The sequence below is a fragment of the Falco biarmicus genome, chromosome 6 (genome assembly GCF_023638135.1).
Source record: "Falco biarmicus isolate bFalBia1 chromosome 6, bFalBia1.pri, whole genome shotgun sequence".
Taxonomy (NCBI): Eukaryota; Metazoa; Chordata; class Aves; order Falconiformes; family Falconidae; genus Falco; species Falco biarmicus.
The window spans coordinates 84,560,194-84,578,491 of record NC_079293.1 but is presented as its reverse complement, the minus strand read 5'-3'; the positions used below and the strand labels follow the sequence as shown (position 1 = coordinate 84,578,491).

At 38.3% G+C, this 18,298-nt stretch overlaps 1 protein-coding gene across 6 annotated transcripts in view; it reads left to right on the top strand.

Annotated features, from left to right (window-relative positions):
• The window catches only part of RGS7 (regulator of G protein signaling 7), a 253,970-nt gene that overhangs the window by 212,717 nt on the left and 22,955 nt on the right, over nt 1-18,298 (top strand). For 2 of the 6 annotated variants that reach the window (XM_056344531.1, XM_056344532.1), the window contains exons 14-18: nt 93-218; nt 8,005-8,191; nt 11,552-11,641; nt 12,927-12,980; nt 13,762-13,842. In XM_056344531.1, the coding sequence (XP_056200506.1) occupies nt 93-218; nt 8,005-8,191; nt 11,552-11,641; nt 12,927-12,980; nt 13,762-13,836 (532 nt within the window). In that variant the 3' untranslated portion in view covers nt 13,837-13,842. The remainder of the gene's footprint in view (nt 1-92; nt 219-8,004; nt 8,192-11,551; nt 11,642-12,926; nt 12,981-13,761; nt 13,843-18,298) is intronic. The other 4 variants (XM_056344530.1, XM_056344533.1, XM_056344535.1 and 1 more) reach the window with 2 other exon arrangements.

Sequence of the window (18,298 nt, the reverse complement as noted above, 5' to 3'; positions counted from 1 at the left end):
TGAACTTTAGAGCTTAGTCTAAATTATGAACATGGAGTACTATAATACTGAAGTATTGCTGATTGTGCGTTCTGTTGTTTTCATTTCTGTAGCAAAGAGCCAGGACAGCAGAGGGTGAAACGATGGGGGTTTGGCATGGATGAAGCTTTGAAAGACCCTGTGGGAAGAGAGCAGTTTCTCAAATTCCTGGAGTCGGAATTCAGTTCAGAAAATTTAAGGTAAACTAGAGGGACTTTATTTTTTAATAGCCTATAAGATTCGTTGGTGGGGTTTTTTTCCGTCTAATACATTTCTTTTCAATTTTTTGACCCCTTCAAAATTTTTCCTGTGTCTTACCTTTCAGAATCCATTCATGCAGGTTGCCACCTGCTCCCACATTCAGGCTGATGGACAAGATTATTACAGTTAGCAGAGACTCACATGAAGCATATTTTCCCATTCATGTCCAACTTCTGGTCAAACTACCCATGCAAGAGCTTTTCTCTCAGCTGATTTAATTAAACAGGTTTAAAACATTGACTCATTTAAAGCCTGTTCAGTATATTTTATTAAGTCCAATATTATGAGAACAGTAAAATTAAGGAAGAGAATTTGTTAAAAAAATAAATGAAGGATTTAAAAGTAAAATCAACAGACTTGCAGTGTTGGTCAAGCTTCTGAGGGTCATTGGTCTTTTGAAAATCTCCACCATTCTAGTACTCATGGATCTGACAGAACAGAAGTAGTATGACGGCTAGCTCTCAAATGCCACTAATTGCAACGTAGAAAGGTACTGCTAGGGTATGAAGCTTTCTCTTTTAAAAAAAGTATATGTACAGATTTATTTTTATGTGAGAGAGAGCAATTACTGGATTTTAAACAATGATAGTCCATCCATTGGTTAACAGCATGTTTTATTGTTCTAAGGAAGTCATATTTCAGTAAAAGTTATTTCAGAGGGATTAGGAACAACAGCCTTTCTATAGGTAAGTCAAATTGTACATAGTACAAAAGCATAGACAACATATTTTTCTCTTTATTCAACCTTATTTTCAGGTGTCATCTGTATCATTTCCCATTCACTGCTAGCATAAGGAGTATAAAATCCGATTTGCACACATTCTAGAAGTCAGAAAAATCCTAAACTACATTCTTATCTATGCCACTTCTCACTCTGAAGTGGTGCAGCATAGCCATTCATACTAGAGTTACATCCACACAGCATTTTCAAAGAGGCATTTAGCATTTTGTGGTGTTGACTCATAAATGCTGAATAATTGCCCAGACCTCCTTGTTGCTAATTGAAGTTTGTCAGCAGAATAATTAAAGATGGTCTTTGAACATGGTTTCTGACCGTGTTCATATTCAAACATTGAACTTTGCATCATAGATGTATGCTACATACTCTAGACCTTATGATATTTTCCAAACGATTTGTTTGCCATTACCCCCATGGAAATATGGCCTGACCTGCATGTGTATGTTGCTAAGTTCATTAGTGTCAGATACAGACTTCTTGTATTAAAAATAGTGGCAAAATCAGGTTTTAAAATCTGAATAATATCAAGAAAAGGAAAGGTGGGGGGTTTTGGTTTTGTTTTTTTTTTTATTTAAAGAGCATCCTAGTAACTCCTTATGCAAAGCAGCTGTTCAAATATGAACCTATCCAGCCCAGTGTGTGCTGCAGTTTCTCTGCTTTTCTGTGATTAATTTGTCTCTTGGCCAGCTAGACTGTTACCCACATAATCCCTAGCTCTTTCTTCTAATCCTATTTACAACACTAACCACAGGCAAACTGCAAGTGACTGATCCAGAAAAATTCCCTAGAGAAATTTTTTCAGAGCTGATTCCTTAACATGTCATCTACTTTTCTGTCTCCCTCTCCAGATTCTTATATTGGCATTATAAAATACAGTATCTGAGCAACAGCAACTATGAGCTTAAAAGCTGTCCCTGGGAAGGATCAGGCAGGGGATCAAACTTGCACTGAAAAGGTGCTTTCTGTGATGATTAACTGAAGGAAAACTGTCTCACAAGCTTAGAATTATGTTTATGAATTCTCAAACTGTAGAGAAATCAATCCACCATTAGGCTCACACAGTAAAGTCAGGATAGAAAGCATGAATTTGTAACACTCATTGCATATGGGAGTCAAAATGCTATAGATCTCAGTAACTGAAATGAAAAGCTTCCTGGTTTGAAGCCTTACTGGTGAATAAGCCTTAAGTTTAAAAGACCAGCAATTCCTTTGCTCACCTGTTAACCCCACTGTGGCAATTTGGGGTTTTGGAGTGGTTTTTTTTTTTTTTAGTAGTAGTAGTGTTTGAAAGCCACCTTGAGAAAAATATTTATTTCCATTCACATCTTCCCACTGCAAGAAAGTGAATGTAAGTCAGTAGCTGGCTTTTGCTCATTTACTGATCTAATACTAAGAAAATTTACAACAAGCACCACCAAACCTACAGTGGGATAGATGCTGGGACCCTGGATTCTAGCTACCAAGTGCAGTGCACAGGATACAGCAGGGGAGAGCAGACAATGCAGAGACATTCAGTATTAGTTGATTAGAATTCTTATACCTTGCTTTGGTGAAAGAAATACTAAAATTGTGAAATAACTCTACCAGATGCACCATTCCTATTCAAATGAGATTATCTTTTGTAGCTAAAAGTCCCAGTGTTAGTGTTTCATCAACCTGGACCGAGACTGTCTAAGGTGACTGAGCATCTCACTCTTGGTGGATGTAGGTCCTGTTTTAAGCAGAACAGGGATGAAGAAACTTGAGCTGAGAGTTAAAACCAAGAACTGTGCAATTAGGAATGCAACCAGGTTTCGCCTTTTTACTCTGTATTTTTTCTCCGATTTTTTTCTTTGCTCGTAAATTGGGATTAATAGTATTTCACTCTCTAAAGGGGTGTTGCAAAGCATAGCAAAGGAATAAAACTGTCTAAGCAGTTCTGTCAGTGTGGTAGCTTCATTACAGTGTGATTGCAGTCTGCTAACACCCAAGCTGGATTCTGCATTCACCTAACAGAGGCTGTGATTTGTAAGCTCTTGTTACCATGCAGATTTTTTGGAAAGATCGCTTGGCTTGCTGCTCACTACACAGAACAAATAGCTAAAGTAACATATGATTTGGATAATAGATTTATAAAATTCCCACTGCCTGCTACAAAAATGGTGGCCATTGTTTAAAATTCACAAGACTTAAGTTTGAGCATGATCCAGTCCTACTGAGCTTGGTCACAAGGCTTTCTAAGCACTGAAAAAGGACTTTTCAAAGTGAAATGAATCTTATTGCAATGTGGCACCTGGAGACCTAATTTCTTTCACCTCTGTAGAAAATCCCTATTCCTCTTCATATCCTTCCTTTGTCTGTAGTACAGCAGAATTCTTTAGAAAAATAATATGCATACACTGACTGTATGTTTGCTCCCAAGTGGTTCTTTTGTAGGAATTGCAGCCTGTAAAGATCTAGATGGTTTCAGGTCAACCTGAAAGCCTGTCCAAGTCATTATGCAGTATTACAGTAGGTGTGATCTCCAAGGCAGTGCTAAGGCTGCAAAAGCCTCCTAGATTAGTGAAGGGAAGGTGGTGACCAGACCTCTTCCATGATGCACAGAAGGAAAAGCTTGTGGACCCCTTGCCCCTTCCTTCCTGCCCTATTAGCTTCTGTAATGTGTGAGTAAATAGGGAAAAGGGGTTTTGAGTTCTGGTTGTCCAGAAAAAGAAGAGAAGGACTGAGAACTTAGCTAGATTTAGCCATTTGTTCTTGATACGTTTTCTCTGACCATCCTCCAGCAAACTGAGATTTTGTGAGGTGTTTATTTTGGATTCATCCATTTAAGTTGTAGAAATGTTCTGTACTGGAGATAAAGACTTCAATAATTTCCTGTTGAAAAAATGAATAAACCCCCACATATACACTACTAAAAATCTGCAGTGTTCCCTAAAAACTGTTTCAGTCATAGTGATTAATTTTGTGTTTAACTTCCTTCAGTGTTTCTGCTTATTCTTTTAATAACTGCATAACAGTGCTTTTACTAGAGAAGAGGGAAAATGGTGCAAGAGGTTACGTTTTCCTTTTAATCCAGCCTGTTTCACTTTCATTTTTTTTGCTCTTTATTACTGATCTCCACTCTTGATGACTGTAAATGCAAGGCATTTCTCTCTGCACTGGTGGTGGAAGAGTGCGTTCTGCATGTTACAGAGTATGAAGACCGATTAACTGTCCTTGATGTCTGTCCTGCAAGTCTGAACAGAAATGTTGGTAATGACACGCTCCCACACAGGATGGGCACTGGTAATATTTATCCTTCACACTTGATTATGACACCCTGTTTTGTGGGCAAATAACTTGACCAAAATTTAATCCTCAAGGCCAAAATTGCCTGTGCTTTAGTTCTCATTCAGACTCAAGCTAAAACTACAAGTCCCAGCAATGTTGCCATTCATGTCTATTAGATGAGAAGAAATTAGTTGCAAGATTCAGTGATTTTCTCTTTCATTTTCTTGAAGACCTTCAGCACTACTATGTCTTGAAGCTTGAACTTGTATTTGGCAAGAGGGTGGACTCCAGGAAACAGAGAGTAGTCTTTCCTGCCCCTAGACAAATGTTAGGTGATTTTCTCCATGGAGTTTGTTAAGGTTTCTGTTTGCTTTTGCTGAAAACGCTGAAAGGTCTGTCCTCCAAACTGTTGTGTACATGCACTGGGTGCAAAGCTCACATTAATTCTCCACACTGCCTAAACCTCACACATTTTGTGGAGAATCACTGCAGCCTTTCCCTCGCTCTGAGTTCCTCTGTGCTGAATTTAACTGATTAGCTTCTTCTGGGATCTGCTGATGGCTTCATCTGACATTTAGGTCAGTTAATGGGACAGAAGCCACGTTGCAGCTGTGCTATTTAGCTAGCAAGGCCATCCTCACTTTGAAAGTAATCCCCAAATATCTTGCAACATGTGTCTTACCATGTCAAGTGGCTGGATGTATGACTATCATACAGTATACACTCTCAGCTGTATGTCTGGCATGTGACCCAGCATGTGGCAGCCCAGATGCTGGGACAGAAAGCAGCAGTAAGGTTTACACCCAGCTACTCAAGTCTCTGTTCCAAGGGCACTGAGCATCTTCCAGAGAAGGTCTCCATGGCAAAAGCAAACCTTCACCAACAGGAGATGCGTTGTTTTATCGAATGGCAGAGTTTTAGCTCTAGTCCCTTCCACGAAGTAGCATTAAGTCTGTGTATATCATAGTCCAGAAAATGTGGTCGGGTTCTCCCTCTCCCTTCTCCTGCCCTTGCACATATTTACTGTTGCACACTGCGTGCTCTTTGCTGCAGTCTTCCCTTGCTCTTGGCACAGCTCTCGAGGCAGAGAGCTGTAAAAGGGGACAGGGAGCTTTTCTGACTTGAGGTCCTGTGCTGAGATCTTGCAGACTTCATTTGAACTTCATCTGTGCTATTTGTTCCCATGGGATATTCAGAAAAGTTATTTTTGAGAATGCAAGAGGTAGCAGCCTTAATTTTGGCATTTCCTAACTTTGCATATTTGACTTTAACTCTCTGTGGGAGGAGGGCAGGCATTTTTTCTTGAAAGATCAGTAAGTAGATTAAAATGTTAAAATGTGTGTTGACTGTGAAGTAAGCACCCTAGACATAACACATCACAGAAATCAGCATTTTCTTCCCACTTTTACAGAGGTTTCTGTATTTAGAACCTCACATTTTCAACAGGGTTTTTGAATGCTAATATTAGAAAGGTAAAATAAAATTAATCTATCAAAGAGCTGGTGTTCAGCCTGTAAGGATGTTTCTACACAACCTGCCTATTCTATTCTGGAAGCTGAATGTTTCCTCAAAGTATCTATCTCCAATCTATTTTCCCCATAATTGAGTATAGCCTACTATATGGAAGGGGGTTACTTGCAAAAGAAAATAGTATCCTAAGGCATCTTTGTGGTGACTTCCAGAAGCTTTGGCAGTGATATAATGGAACAAACAAGAATGTGACAGCTTTGAGCTAGATCCTTAGGATATCTGCAGGGTGACAGAAAATGTGTGTTTACAAAGAACATCCTTTCCTTTCATTTTTCTGTTCCTTACCTGACTTTGATACACATGAGTAATCAGTCAGTCCCAGAAGATGCATTTGAAGGGGTTAGCGCTGCAGGATATACACTTTTAAATGCAAATATCAAAAGCAGCTTAAGGAAACCGAAGTAGGTTGGCCAAATTTGACAAACTGAACTGAATTAGTTTGTGAGCTGTGCAGTTTTTAAACTTGAGTTATGAGGCCTCTATCCTTACTGCAGTGCCATCAGCTTCTCAGGATACATCCCCAGGCTCTGTGCAGATCTACTCTCAATTCACATTGCAGTTCATAGAGATAAGTGACACTACCCAGCACTTTTAAAATGATGTTCTGTTGGCACAGGCTCCCTTTGTGACCTTGGAGAAACCACTGTACATTATTACATTATTAATATATTTGCAAAACTGGGACAATACTACTTCTCTGTCTTTTGGAGAATCTTAAGAGATCAATAGACAGAATGGTTGTGCTTAGGTACTAAAGAAACTGAAGGGTGTAGAAATACCTAAAATAATCATTCCAGTAGAGTGAAGCTGACCATAATGGCTTGTGAGTGATGAGCACAGGCTCATTCCGTCTCTGCTACAAAGGAATTTCAAGACAGGACTATGAAGGACTAATTGCTTCCTGGAAGGTAAATCATGTCAAGTGAAGAATGTCTTATAGGAAGAATATGGTAAAGTGTTAGGGTTTTTTTGCTATGCTATACTATCCTCTCTTAAGAGTTTTTGCAATGACTATAGTAGAATTTGGATGGATGGAGGCATCATTTTGCTTTCTTGGGGGTCTGAGTACAGTTCCACTGTTCCTATCCCCTATCCCATCCTTGTTTAACTAAGCTAAGAGAGCTCGGTTTGATCTCACAGTGTAAGCAGGGTAGAACTACATGTTAAAGGTGCACCCAAATTATTTGTCAGCCTTGTAAAATCCAACTTACTTCAGTTAACATATTACAGGGTTTAGCTTATCTGTTTCATAGTAGAGCTGTGTCAAAACAATAATGAAAAGTTGCGATGGTACATATTACGTATTTAACAAAGTCAAACCTTAGTTAGGCTCTTGGGAGGGATGGAGAACTAAGTGGTCTGCACCATGTCTAAACATGGGATCCTAACTGAATTTAGAACTGTGTTGTGCAGTGAGAGATTCTGAACACCAATAGAAGAAGTAATAATCATAATAGCAAATAAAAAGTGACTATCAAAGCTTATAGGTAGCTAGCTGTGATCACAAAGTGCTCAAGACCTCAGTGATCCTGCTCCAGACTAAGAATACAGTGAACTGGCCTGCACTGTATGCTGTCTATGTATATATATATATATATATATATATATGGCTATGCAGCAGCAGAGAGAATGGGTACTTCAGCATTTTAGTAAAAATATGCATAGAAATGCAGTGCTGGAGAGATAAATTAAATTATAGCAAGCAAAACAAATGTTTTTTTCCAGTTTATACATTATCTGTGAAGTAATAGTCACAAAATTACAGTTACAAAGTTTATAGTTTAGCAGGACTCCGAGAGATTCATGTAGATAGCAAGAAGGTAAGTTACTATTTTTTGAAGGAATGTCAAAAAGCAATGGGTTTATAAGCAATATAAGCCCCCGTGGTTCAGGTGAACTGAAATTTCAGTTTAATTCCAGGTAAATGGAAACCTTCCTGTAAGCAAGTTACTATGCATAAAAAAATGAAGCATTTTCCACCCATCTCATGAAAAGGCTTGTAGTAATTGCTTATTAAGGTGGATCAATCACCTGAGACAGTATATAAGAATGCTGATCCCAATATAAAATCACAGATTTTACTTATTTTAATATGAGTTGCATGGCTTTCAGTTGCTTCATATATGTTTTTAAAAGCAAAGGAGAGTGCAAGCACTTCATTAATGATTGCTCTGAACTGGAAATCAAGATGCTATATTGTGCCGTAGGTTCTGGTTAGCAGTAGAAGACCTGAAGAAGAGGCCTATCCGTGAAGTTCCTGCTCGCGTCCAAGAAATCTGGCAAGAATTTCTTGCTCCAGGTGCACCCAGTGCTATCAATCTAGATTCAAAAAGTTATGACAAAACCACGCAGAATGTAAAGGACCCTGGAAGATACACATTTGAAGATGCTCAGGTCAGTTTGCAATGCTATTTAGGTCCATTTGAAATAGAATATTGGGTAGTGAAATCTATACACAAAAAAATGACATGTATTTGGGAATTAAATGATAACGCTTTGTTGACTAAAATGCCATTTTGGCAACGCAAATGGTAACAATCTTTCTTTCATGAGACCCGTGCATTACTAAAGCTCTTCCTGAAACTTCTGTGCCTGGTACTTGTGGCTTACACAAGTGGACTTGAAATTATTACAAGTGGACTTGAAATAGAGCAAAGCATATAGTACAGTGAAAATGATATTTTCATGTTCCCATGTTCTTAATTTTCTTATTCAGTTACAGTAGGAGAAAAGTTGCCCCCACACAAACGTTGATTTTTAGTTCTTAAGATGTGTCTCTGTAAGGCTTCTCTTGATACAGGCTCAATATGTATTCTCTCAGTGCCTGTCCAAAAGTGTTGCTGTCGTTTACAGGAGTCATAGGTTCCCATCATGAAAAGAATATGACCCATATGAGAAATAACATTTTGTAACACCTTGTATAGAAGTATCATATTCCCTGTATGATGTGTATTCTATACCTTATTAAACGACTATCTACGGAACATTGGGCAGAGGTCCTAAAGATCTGCTTTTCAATAGTCAGTATTACAGCAGTAAAGAACAGTCTGTAAATGTCTTATCTGGCTTTTTGGGGTCTTATTTGATCACAATTTGCATGCCATCATCAAAAGATAATTTTGACAAGAGCTAGATTTGTATAACTATTTGTATTTTTGAGATTGGAAGTAAAAGTTAAAAGACCAAAATAGTAAAATGCAAATCTTTTCTATCAGAAGAAAAAACAAATACTTCTGTGTTAAATGCAACACTTCATGTCACTTATAACTTAATATTTCGTCTTTGTAGACTTCTGTGAAAAGCAATAGAAAAGAATTGGATTCGCAGTAGAAGTAGTAGAATCAGTACCATCCCCCCTTTTTCATCAGCAGCCCAGTGATGAAAATTTAATTATTAATGCAAAGTGAAATGGTGTCAAAAGGAGAGATTGAGATCATATCCCTGCAGGATTTCCTACAGCTTGATTATTAGGTCATCATCCTGGGAGTCAGGAGATGCTGCTGCAAGTCTCACAGAGGAGAGAAGGGAATTGAATCGAGGCTTTCTACTTTCGGGAAAGCGCCTGTGCGCTAAATAGGAGGGAGAATAATTCTACCACCTTTTCATTTTGCTATTATGAGAATAGCAATCTGTGGTGCAACAATAAAGTTTTCATTAGACACTGTATCGTACCCACTGTTATGAAGTACTTTGCATTAAGCCAGACACGCAGTTTTTCCTTGCATGGGTTGATCCCCTGGAGATTTAGGAATGCAGTGTATGGCAAAGACATAAATTATGCAAATAAACAATCCAGCAAGATTAAAGGTTTAAAAAAAAAACATCTCTTTGCAGCTGAATCAGTAAAGGACAATTGAATTCCTTGCCAGTAATAAATTTATCTTATTTATTAAAATGCATGTAAAATTTCAGCCCCATTTTACTTCTAGATCTCTCTTATTTTTTTTCTTCATTATGAAAGACGTAGAGTATTCAATCTTTATGCAAGTAGGACTTCTCCTCCTGTCAGACCTCTGCTTATCTGAGCCAGTTTAGCATACAAGTTGAGCCTGGGAGCCTCCGTTTCTCTGGGAAGAGGCAGTCTGTACCTGCCCAGTTCTGCCTCGAAGCTTTAGGACCTTTACAAGGTGCCCCACCTGGAGTGGCTGGGTTTTGTCGGGAGTCGGGCTCTGCCTCTGCAACAGGCTCTTTATGGCCAGCTACTTGGGAAAGAAACCACTTCAAAGTCATTCTGGTGGTCAGCAGGTCATTTAATTGCAGTTAAATATGTGTTGAAAAGCATTTCTGGGCTTGAAAGGTGGCACCACAGAACTCTGGGTCAAATGCAAGTCATAAGAAAAAATAGACCAGTTTTGCTAAATAATTTCCAGCCTCAGTTCCTGACTAATGTGTGCATTAACAATACTAATACAGCCTAATTTAGCCTTGCTTTTACAGGGCTGTTTTTTGCACATACCCAACATTTTAATGCCTATCACCATTGATGGGCACAACCGGAGCAGAGTCCTTCCTGCTTTCTGTTGGCTGAATCGGCTGCTTTCATAGAAACTGAGTGAAATAAAAACTCCCCAAATGTACCAGTCAAAGTTCTGGATATACACCAGAATTTCTCTGCTTAGTGCAAGAAATACAATCAAAGGCACTCAGAATCATTTCTAGAGTTTGTAATACAACAAAAAATAATAATGAGCTTTAATTTTACCTTGCCATAGTTTTTAAGCAAGGTGGTTTGTTGTTTGGTTTTTTTAATTATTATTTTATTCACTAATTTTATGCAGAACCAAGCTGAGAAACAGTATTTACTTTACAGTTTATTTGCTGTTTCCTGGTTTCTGTGCTACAAATTTCCTAGAGTAAAAAGTAGGGTTTGAGTAAAAAATAAACAAAAAATAGCTAAGACAAGTCCATGGATTTAAAAAAATATTTTTTGAGAGTATTTCCTATTCTGATGGATTTTTCCACAAATCTCTTTCCTAACTAATATTATAATTATAATTAGAATTATAAAGTGTCATACATCATAAATGTTTAGTTTTCATATTTTACAGAAATGAGAATGCTCCAGAAAGAAAGGCTTCATAAACTGCCTGTGACATTTGTTTTCTGAATAAGGGTTTCCAAAGTTTCATATGCCTCTGAAGAATAAGTATCTTGGAAATTAGATTAGTCTGGAACTGTTTCTCAATTTGCATATATATTTTCCTGTTTATATTGTCAGCTGCACAGGAGACTAAACATCTGTCAAATAATGTTTTCGAGAGTAGCCAGGGAAAATCTTCCCTAACTTAAGCACTTATTTGTGGTCCTGAATTAGAAACCTAGTACCATTTCCCAGGCTATGAAGTTAGAAAAGCATCTCCAGAAACTAATTCTGAAAAATCTGATGAGGAGGGATCCGCAGCTCCTCATTTAATCACTTAACTAAACTGACTGATGTAAGGCAGGTTTGAAACTGGGCTTTAAGCTAGGTCTCGGTTGTAGATTCTTAGAAAAAGAGTTACATAGTGGAAATAGGGACTATAAATTTAAGAAAGGTGTGTTGTGTCCTTTATACATAAAATAGGTGGGATTTCTGCTTTGAGAACCGAGAGCAATTCAGCCTTAGCTTCAGAACTGCAACCTGCTATCCTATAAGGCTTCCCATTCCAAAAAGCGCTAGCTGCTATATGTTCCACAACTAAAACATATACGAGTGCCTCCCATTTTACATACGTCTTCTTTTATGGGACTAACAGCTCCTTCTTTCCCTTTCAGGAGCACATTTACAAACTGATGAAAAGTGATTCTTATCCTCGTTTTATACGATCCAGTGCCTACCAGGAGCTGCTACAGGCCAAGAAAAAGGTATTGGTCCATCTTGCCTTTGTCTTGCCACTGTGCAAAGCGGTGGTTATGTTTGCAACAATACTCAGTCTTCTCTCCCCTGTGCCAGTGCAACTGGATATCTGGTAGGTGACCAGCTTGGCGTGTTTCGAGGGTCACATACACACAGGAGTTCAATATACATATATGTGTATATATCCTGCATGCGGGCATGTTTCAATAAGTTAATCTAGCAAAACTTATTTTTATTTTTACATCCCATATTGTACTGTTTTCTCTGTTATGAAGCACCTTAAATTGCAAAGTGCTTTCCGAATACATTAAAAAAATAAAATAAAATCCCAGAAGAATAGTCTTTCATGTTTGCAAGTTTGCTTATGTAATAATTGTTGTTCTCTTTATTCCATCTATGAAAGCTACAGAATGTGTTTAGAAACAATCTTATTCATATGAATAACTTCTAATTTCAACTATAAATATAGGGGCTTCCTAATTCTGTTTCTTTCCCTATTATTAATGAATAGTTTTGAGTAGGCTAGGAATCTGAATTGAAAGAGTGATCATGTCACACTTCGGCAAACAGAGGCTCATGTCTTGGTATGTAATATTTGCTTAGAAAAGTCCAGATTACGGAATGAGTTCTGAACAGACACAGCCCAGAGTACATGGAGCAGCTTGTGCAATGTAGATTTCTACAATGATAAATAACTTTACTCGTGGGCTCTAAACAGTAATCTCCTAGAAACAGCCAGGAGCCCTGCACCTTGAAGAATCAGGGCCCCGATCATTACTGGAATAAGGTAGTTATTAACACCATAGCATTCTATTGTTTATAATGACAACCTAAAATTATATGAAAGTACTGTGTGATTTTGTTTTTTGTTCAAACATTGATTTCTGAAGATCCAATAGAGAGAGAGATGTTGAAAATACCAGAAAGCTACAACTGTCCGTGTGAAGTCCTTAAGTTTGTGAATGTCAGTTCATTAACACAAGATGTGCACTTCATTATTTCTTTTTGGTTTCAGTTTTTCTTTTAAATCAAACCAGTTTGATTTCCATGAAAATTTATTTTTGTCGAATACTATATCTGCTTTGCCAATCCCCTGTTTTGCAGAGTCCCATTACAGCTTCATACCTGTGTTTGCTTCCTGATTTATACAAACTTTGGTTTGCAGTCCATTGTTTCATCAGTCCTTCTTTTCTACTCCATTTTTTCTTGCTTTTCTTTTCCCCCTCCTTTTCCTTTTTGGTTTTTTTTTTTTATTATTATTATTATTTTTATTATTATTATTTCAAATTTAAGTTGGAAAACACTCTGGATCGTCGAACATCTTTTGAGAAATTCACACGCAATGTGGTAAGTTTGTTGCCTCGGAAGACTAGTAAACCTGATGGGACATCCTTCTCCCCTCCCCCTCACTGATCCCTACTTTCCCGTTTTGCTTCTCTAACCTGACAGTTAAAAGTGTATTCATCACAGTTTGAGAATTTTCCTAGGAATGACAGCTTTATAATGTGCTTTCCTTACAACCCCTCCTCCCTAGTCCCTTTCCCACTGACCTCAATAGTCACACATGGAGGAATGGACCTTTGGGAGCCATGCTTTTTGCATTAGAAAGCATGAAATTATTCACTTTTTTTTTTTTTCTTGTAGTAAAGAATTTGAAAACCTGCTTGATGTTCTTTTTTCTGTGCCTCCCAAAATACTAAGTCTAACACAGTTTGAATTCATTGGCTTTCCATCCTGCCTCCTTTTTATTTTATGAAAAAGTTTGTTCCATTTTTTTTTCATTGGGCACAGGGAAAAATAAATTTCCCCATCTTCCTTAATGTTTAGTACAGCTTCTTCGGGACCAAAGAATTCATGCTGATGTTGTGCAAGGGTTTGATTGGGATTTTGTTTTGATAATGGACTACAAGAACTGATATTTTTTTTAATATCTAATTTTCAAAAGCTATTTCACAAAGGTAAAAATGAAGGCTGGTAAATTTGCTGTGGGCATTCTCTTGCCACCTGCCAAAAGATCCACTGATTTCCTGATATGTGGGATTCTTTTTACTTATCCAGTTTCTTTGGATTCTTTTTTTTAATATTGTATAAGTTCGAACTAAAGCATTCAACGCATTTATTTTTATAGGGCAGAAACATCCCTATTTTCCCATGCCATAAAAACTGTACGCCAACACTGAGGGCGAGCACTAACCTGTTATGAAAAGAGGTAGAAAGATCTTGGATTATACTCAAGTTTGTCTGCATTGTCTGTTGAATTGTGCAGGTGATGCTGCTGTGCGTGTGTGTGTGTGTCCGTGGCTTTTTCTGTGACCTGGTTAGTGGAGCTGTGTGCGTTGAAATGAAAAATATGACAGCTTTCAGCAAAGATCATGGTTTTTGTTTTTTTTAGTTTCTAGGGAAAGAGGAGCAGTTCTCAGAAACTGCCTCCTGTATAATGAGGCTCAAGAGTATTTCCTCAAGTATTTAAAAGTCATATATATATATGTATACTTTCCAGTAATTAAAAGAAAAGAAACAAATGCAGTGAAAGAATAACGTTTTTTGAGGCTGTGGGAATATCTCACATGTTAAAACAAAACTGTAATTCTTTAACTACTTTCTTATAGGTAAAGACTTCCTGTAATATGTTTTGAATCCACTGTAATCAGGAAGAAATTCGGATTCAATGGGACAGTCAGTAAAGGACACTAAAAAGTAAACAGCCACAAAGGAAACTATCCCAATGTTTGAAACAAAAACCCCTCTATTTTGCATGGTGGTGTTGCCATAGCATGTTGCAGTGTGATTTGTGTGGTGTCTAAGCAGGTTGATCTACAAACCCACATTGTACATGATAACATTTGACATGATAATTCCACGATAATTCTGTAGGAAGTTCCATATTAATGAAAGAGCCTATGTTAGTAAAGGAGAGTGTAAAGAGTAGGTAGTGCATCTGGGACCTCTCTGAGAGCCGGGCTTTTTCCCAGTCGCAGTGCCTGGCAAGCTGCAATAACTACATTTATTCAGGGGATTTTAAACAGCCCACAGATCAGGAACCGGTTATGGTAAAGAATATGTAAACAGGTGGCTATAAGGAGAGAAATAGCAAGCTGCAGGCAGATGTGAGAAGAATGCAGCACAAAAGGGGAAAAAGTGCAGACAGCCTGGGAGGCACAGAGAGGACTTGTGATAATCCCCTGAGCGCAGTGACTGATAAACCAGTAGTTCTGTGCACAAACACTGGAGCACTGTGCCCTGCAGGCGTGCCCGATTTTCATCCTGCTAATCTCAGGGCAGAAGTACCAGAATAGCAGGATGCCAGAGATGCAAGGCAGGCCCAATAAACCAGCTGTGAGCTAGAAATGGGAATGAGGATTTCTGGATGTGAAGCATTAGCACTTCTTCAGTAGAAGAGGGAGAATCTTTTTTCATGGAACAAGCTATAAAATAAAAACTGTGGTTTTGCTTTTCCTCAAACTACTACCTGTGAATCCGGGTGGAGTCTGTCAAGTCAGGTCAGGTATGAAAATAAAACATGCCACTGCTGGATCTATATTCTCTATTAGATCGGCAGCTCTGAGCTTGCAAATTAATCCAGAATGTCAGGATGCTCAAGTGCAAACCTTTCCTCCAAGACAACTTGAATGCACATCACCCGCTGCCCCAGGACCCCTTACCACAGGCGTCTTTGTTCTTCCATTCTTGTTCTCGGTTATGATGAGTTCATAATATGTAATTATCTACCTTGGTACAGTGGTTCCAACCAGCAGGGATGAGGGAAGCATTTCTCAGGATTTCTGACAGTGTACGGATTAACTTGTTCAGCTGTGAAGTGAGGGACTGTGGTATAGGTCTGTTCTTCTGATTAATACAGAAAATAGGTGTGAAACAGGTCTTCAACCTGGACAAATGCTATCATCTCTGAATGATCCAGTAAGATGAAAATTACAGTTTCTCTTCTCCTCTGTTAGTTAGAAAATTTAGACTAATTTTCACTGGGTTTTTTCTCACTTTATATCAAAGTGGGTTTGTATTGAGCTAAATTAGACCTAATTTTTTTCCATTTGAAGGGTTTAAAAAAACCCAGTAACCTTGGTTATGTCTAGGGACTGAACGTGAGAAGATGACCTTGTATTCATAACCTGATTTTTTAAGATGGAGATTGTAAGAAGCTCCTGAACAGTGATAACTGGAAGTGGGTTATACTTGCTACAGAAAGCGTTTGTTAGACTAGAAACTTTAGAAACTTTGTAAGGGCAACCCTCTGTACTATTCCTTGATTTAAGTGGAAATAACAATATAATGAGCTGTTATTCTAGTCTGATGGGGAAAAAATAAAAGTCGAGCTATATACACACAAAAACTCTAAGCTCAGCTTTGCATTTCTTTGACGTTGGAGAGTTTATTTTCCAGAAAACTTTCAATAAGTTGGTATGCTTTATGAAAGCCCTAAATGCTCAGCTTAAAACCAAAAAACCTAAGCTCAGCTTTGCATTTCTTTGACATTAGAGAGTTTGTTTTCCAGAAAACTTTCAGTAAGTTGGTGTGCTTTATGAAAGCCCTAAACGCTCAGCTTAAAAACGCTGGCTACTTAGCTTGCTCTGTAGATTTTATATTGCAAAACTGCCAATGCCTTTGGCAGTCTGCAACAGATGATATGAATAGTGTTAAAAATAGGTCTGCATTCAGGTACAATACAGATAAAGTAATAGCAAACTGGCATTTGCTATATGTAATAGTTATGTGACACTTCATAGTTTGCCTCTGAGTAGCAAGCACGGCTATTCTTGGTTTGCCGCACTTATTCACGGTGCCAGGTATTGTGTGAAAACAGAGAGCACGTACACTTTGGCACTACTGGAATGATGCTGTGGGAGAAGTGCATTGCCTGGGAGTAACAGCAGCAACCCCCAGTGTCCCAGCTCTGACACAGAGGCACGAGGAACGGTGGCAGGGCGCCCTGTGCTCGCCCCTGGCCAGCTCAGCCCCTCCGGTTTCTTTTTGGGAATACTGAAGCTCCCCAAGGAAGTGAGTAGGGAAGGGAAAGATGTAAGTCAGGGAGCAGGATAATCTTATTGCTGGCTACAGTACTAGAGAGAAGGAAATCAGCTGGTTTTGTGGCATTTCAAAACTGAAATTATTTTGAGGAATTCACAGGGGGGGGAAATCCATATTTAAAAAAAAAAAAAAAAAACAAACACAAAACCCAAACAAACAACAAACAAACCAGGAAACTTCCTTTGCCTCAAATACTAACATCTACATTACGGAGAACAAAACCCCAGTTGAATATGCACTGATAATGTTGATGGGGACAAAGAGGCCCTTTAAGGAAAACTTTTGTCTTTAATTTCTCCTGTGCCTGCGGGATTTGTGACAGTGGCAGACTGGGAGTCTGAGCAGGACACCTTGGTGAGCACTAGCCTGGTGCTTAGCTGTGACCAGCTGTGAAGCAAAGGGATCTCATTTACAGGGGAGTGGGCCAATTTCATTTTCACCCCATGGAAATTTTCTTGTCCCACCAGGAAACAAGTTAGCAGGGCAAGAAGGTGCAGTCTTGCCCCTCAGAGCTGCCTGGGGGGAGACACTCCATCCTCACCTGTTGGTGTCATGGCTTCAGACACCACCATCAGTGTTACAGTCTCATCTGCTGCTGCCCAATTATAGATAAGGCCAAAAAAACCCACTCATGCTTGTTTCAAGTTTGTGACATTTTATGGAAATGCAGCCAGTACAAAACAGATGAAACTCAGTTCATATATTAAAACAGATGAAACTCAGTTCATATATTAAACCAGAGAGCCATCAGATGATAATGATCTTCACTCATAACCAAGACCCCATCTAATAACTCTGAGTTTAAAACCATTATATTACCCATAATCTTTCCAGCTGCCTTCTCCCACTTAGCTGGAAGAACTTACTGACCAGAGTCCTTTGATATTTTCCCCCTCCAAACCACTAACATCAGGTCATTTTGTACATGAGATGTGAAGTGTGAAGGCCATTGAACATAGCACATTTTCACGGAGACTCAGTCCAATGTCACGTAACATGACAGCAAATTATTGTCTAAAGATGGAAATTAAACTCATAAAAATAGCTTCCTCAGTTCTTGCCAGTGGGAGATAGACTTTCTAAATGCTTAAACCAGTGTAATCTCCTGTCATGTTAAAATCTGTCCCTTTATTGAGAAAAAAGACAGAAAATATATCAATTTCATCTGTTAATCAAGAATTTTTTCTATATGAACAGGTAAAATTTATGTACGCAAGGCCCTGCTGTGACAGATCAAAGGCCATCTAGCCCTGAAATCCTGCCAAGGGCTCTACTTTTCTCAAGCATAGCACTGTGAAGGAGCATCAATGCAGTATCAACTGTGAGATCTCATGTTCAATGTACAGTCATCAAAGAAATCCTGATTAGACTTTTGAATTTACTTGCAGGTTATTCCTAAAATTTAAACCAAAAAATAGCTAGTCAGGGAAAAAAAGTAATCACAAAGCTTCATATTTGACAAATACAAAACAATAATGAAAATAATAAGTATTTGTAGAAATGAGGGCTTTTTCCATTTCAGGAAAGAGAAAGGTTATTGATGGTTGACTAAAAAGAAATGAAGGAATAATTGAAAAAAAAAATTTTGGACTAATAATTAGTCCAAAAATCTGGTTTTGGGT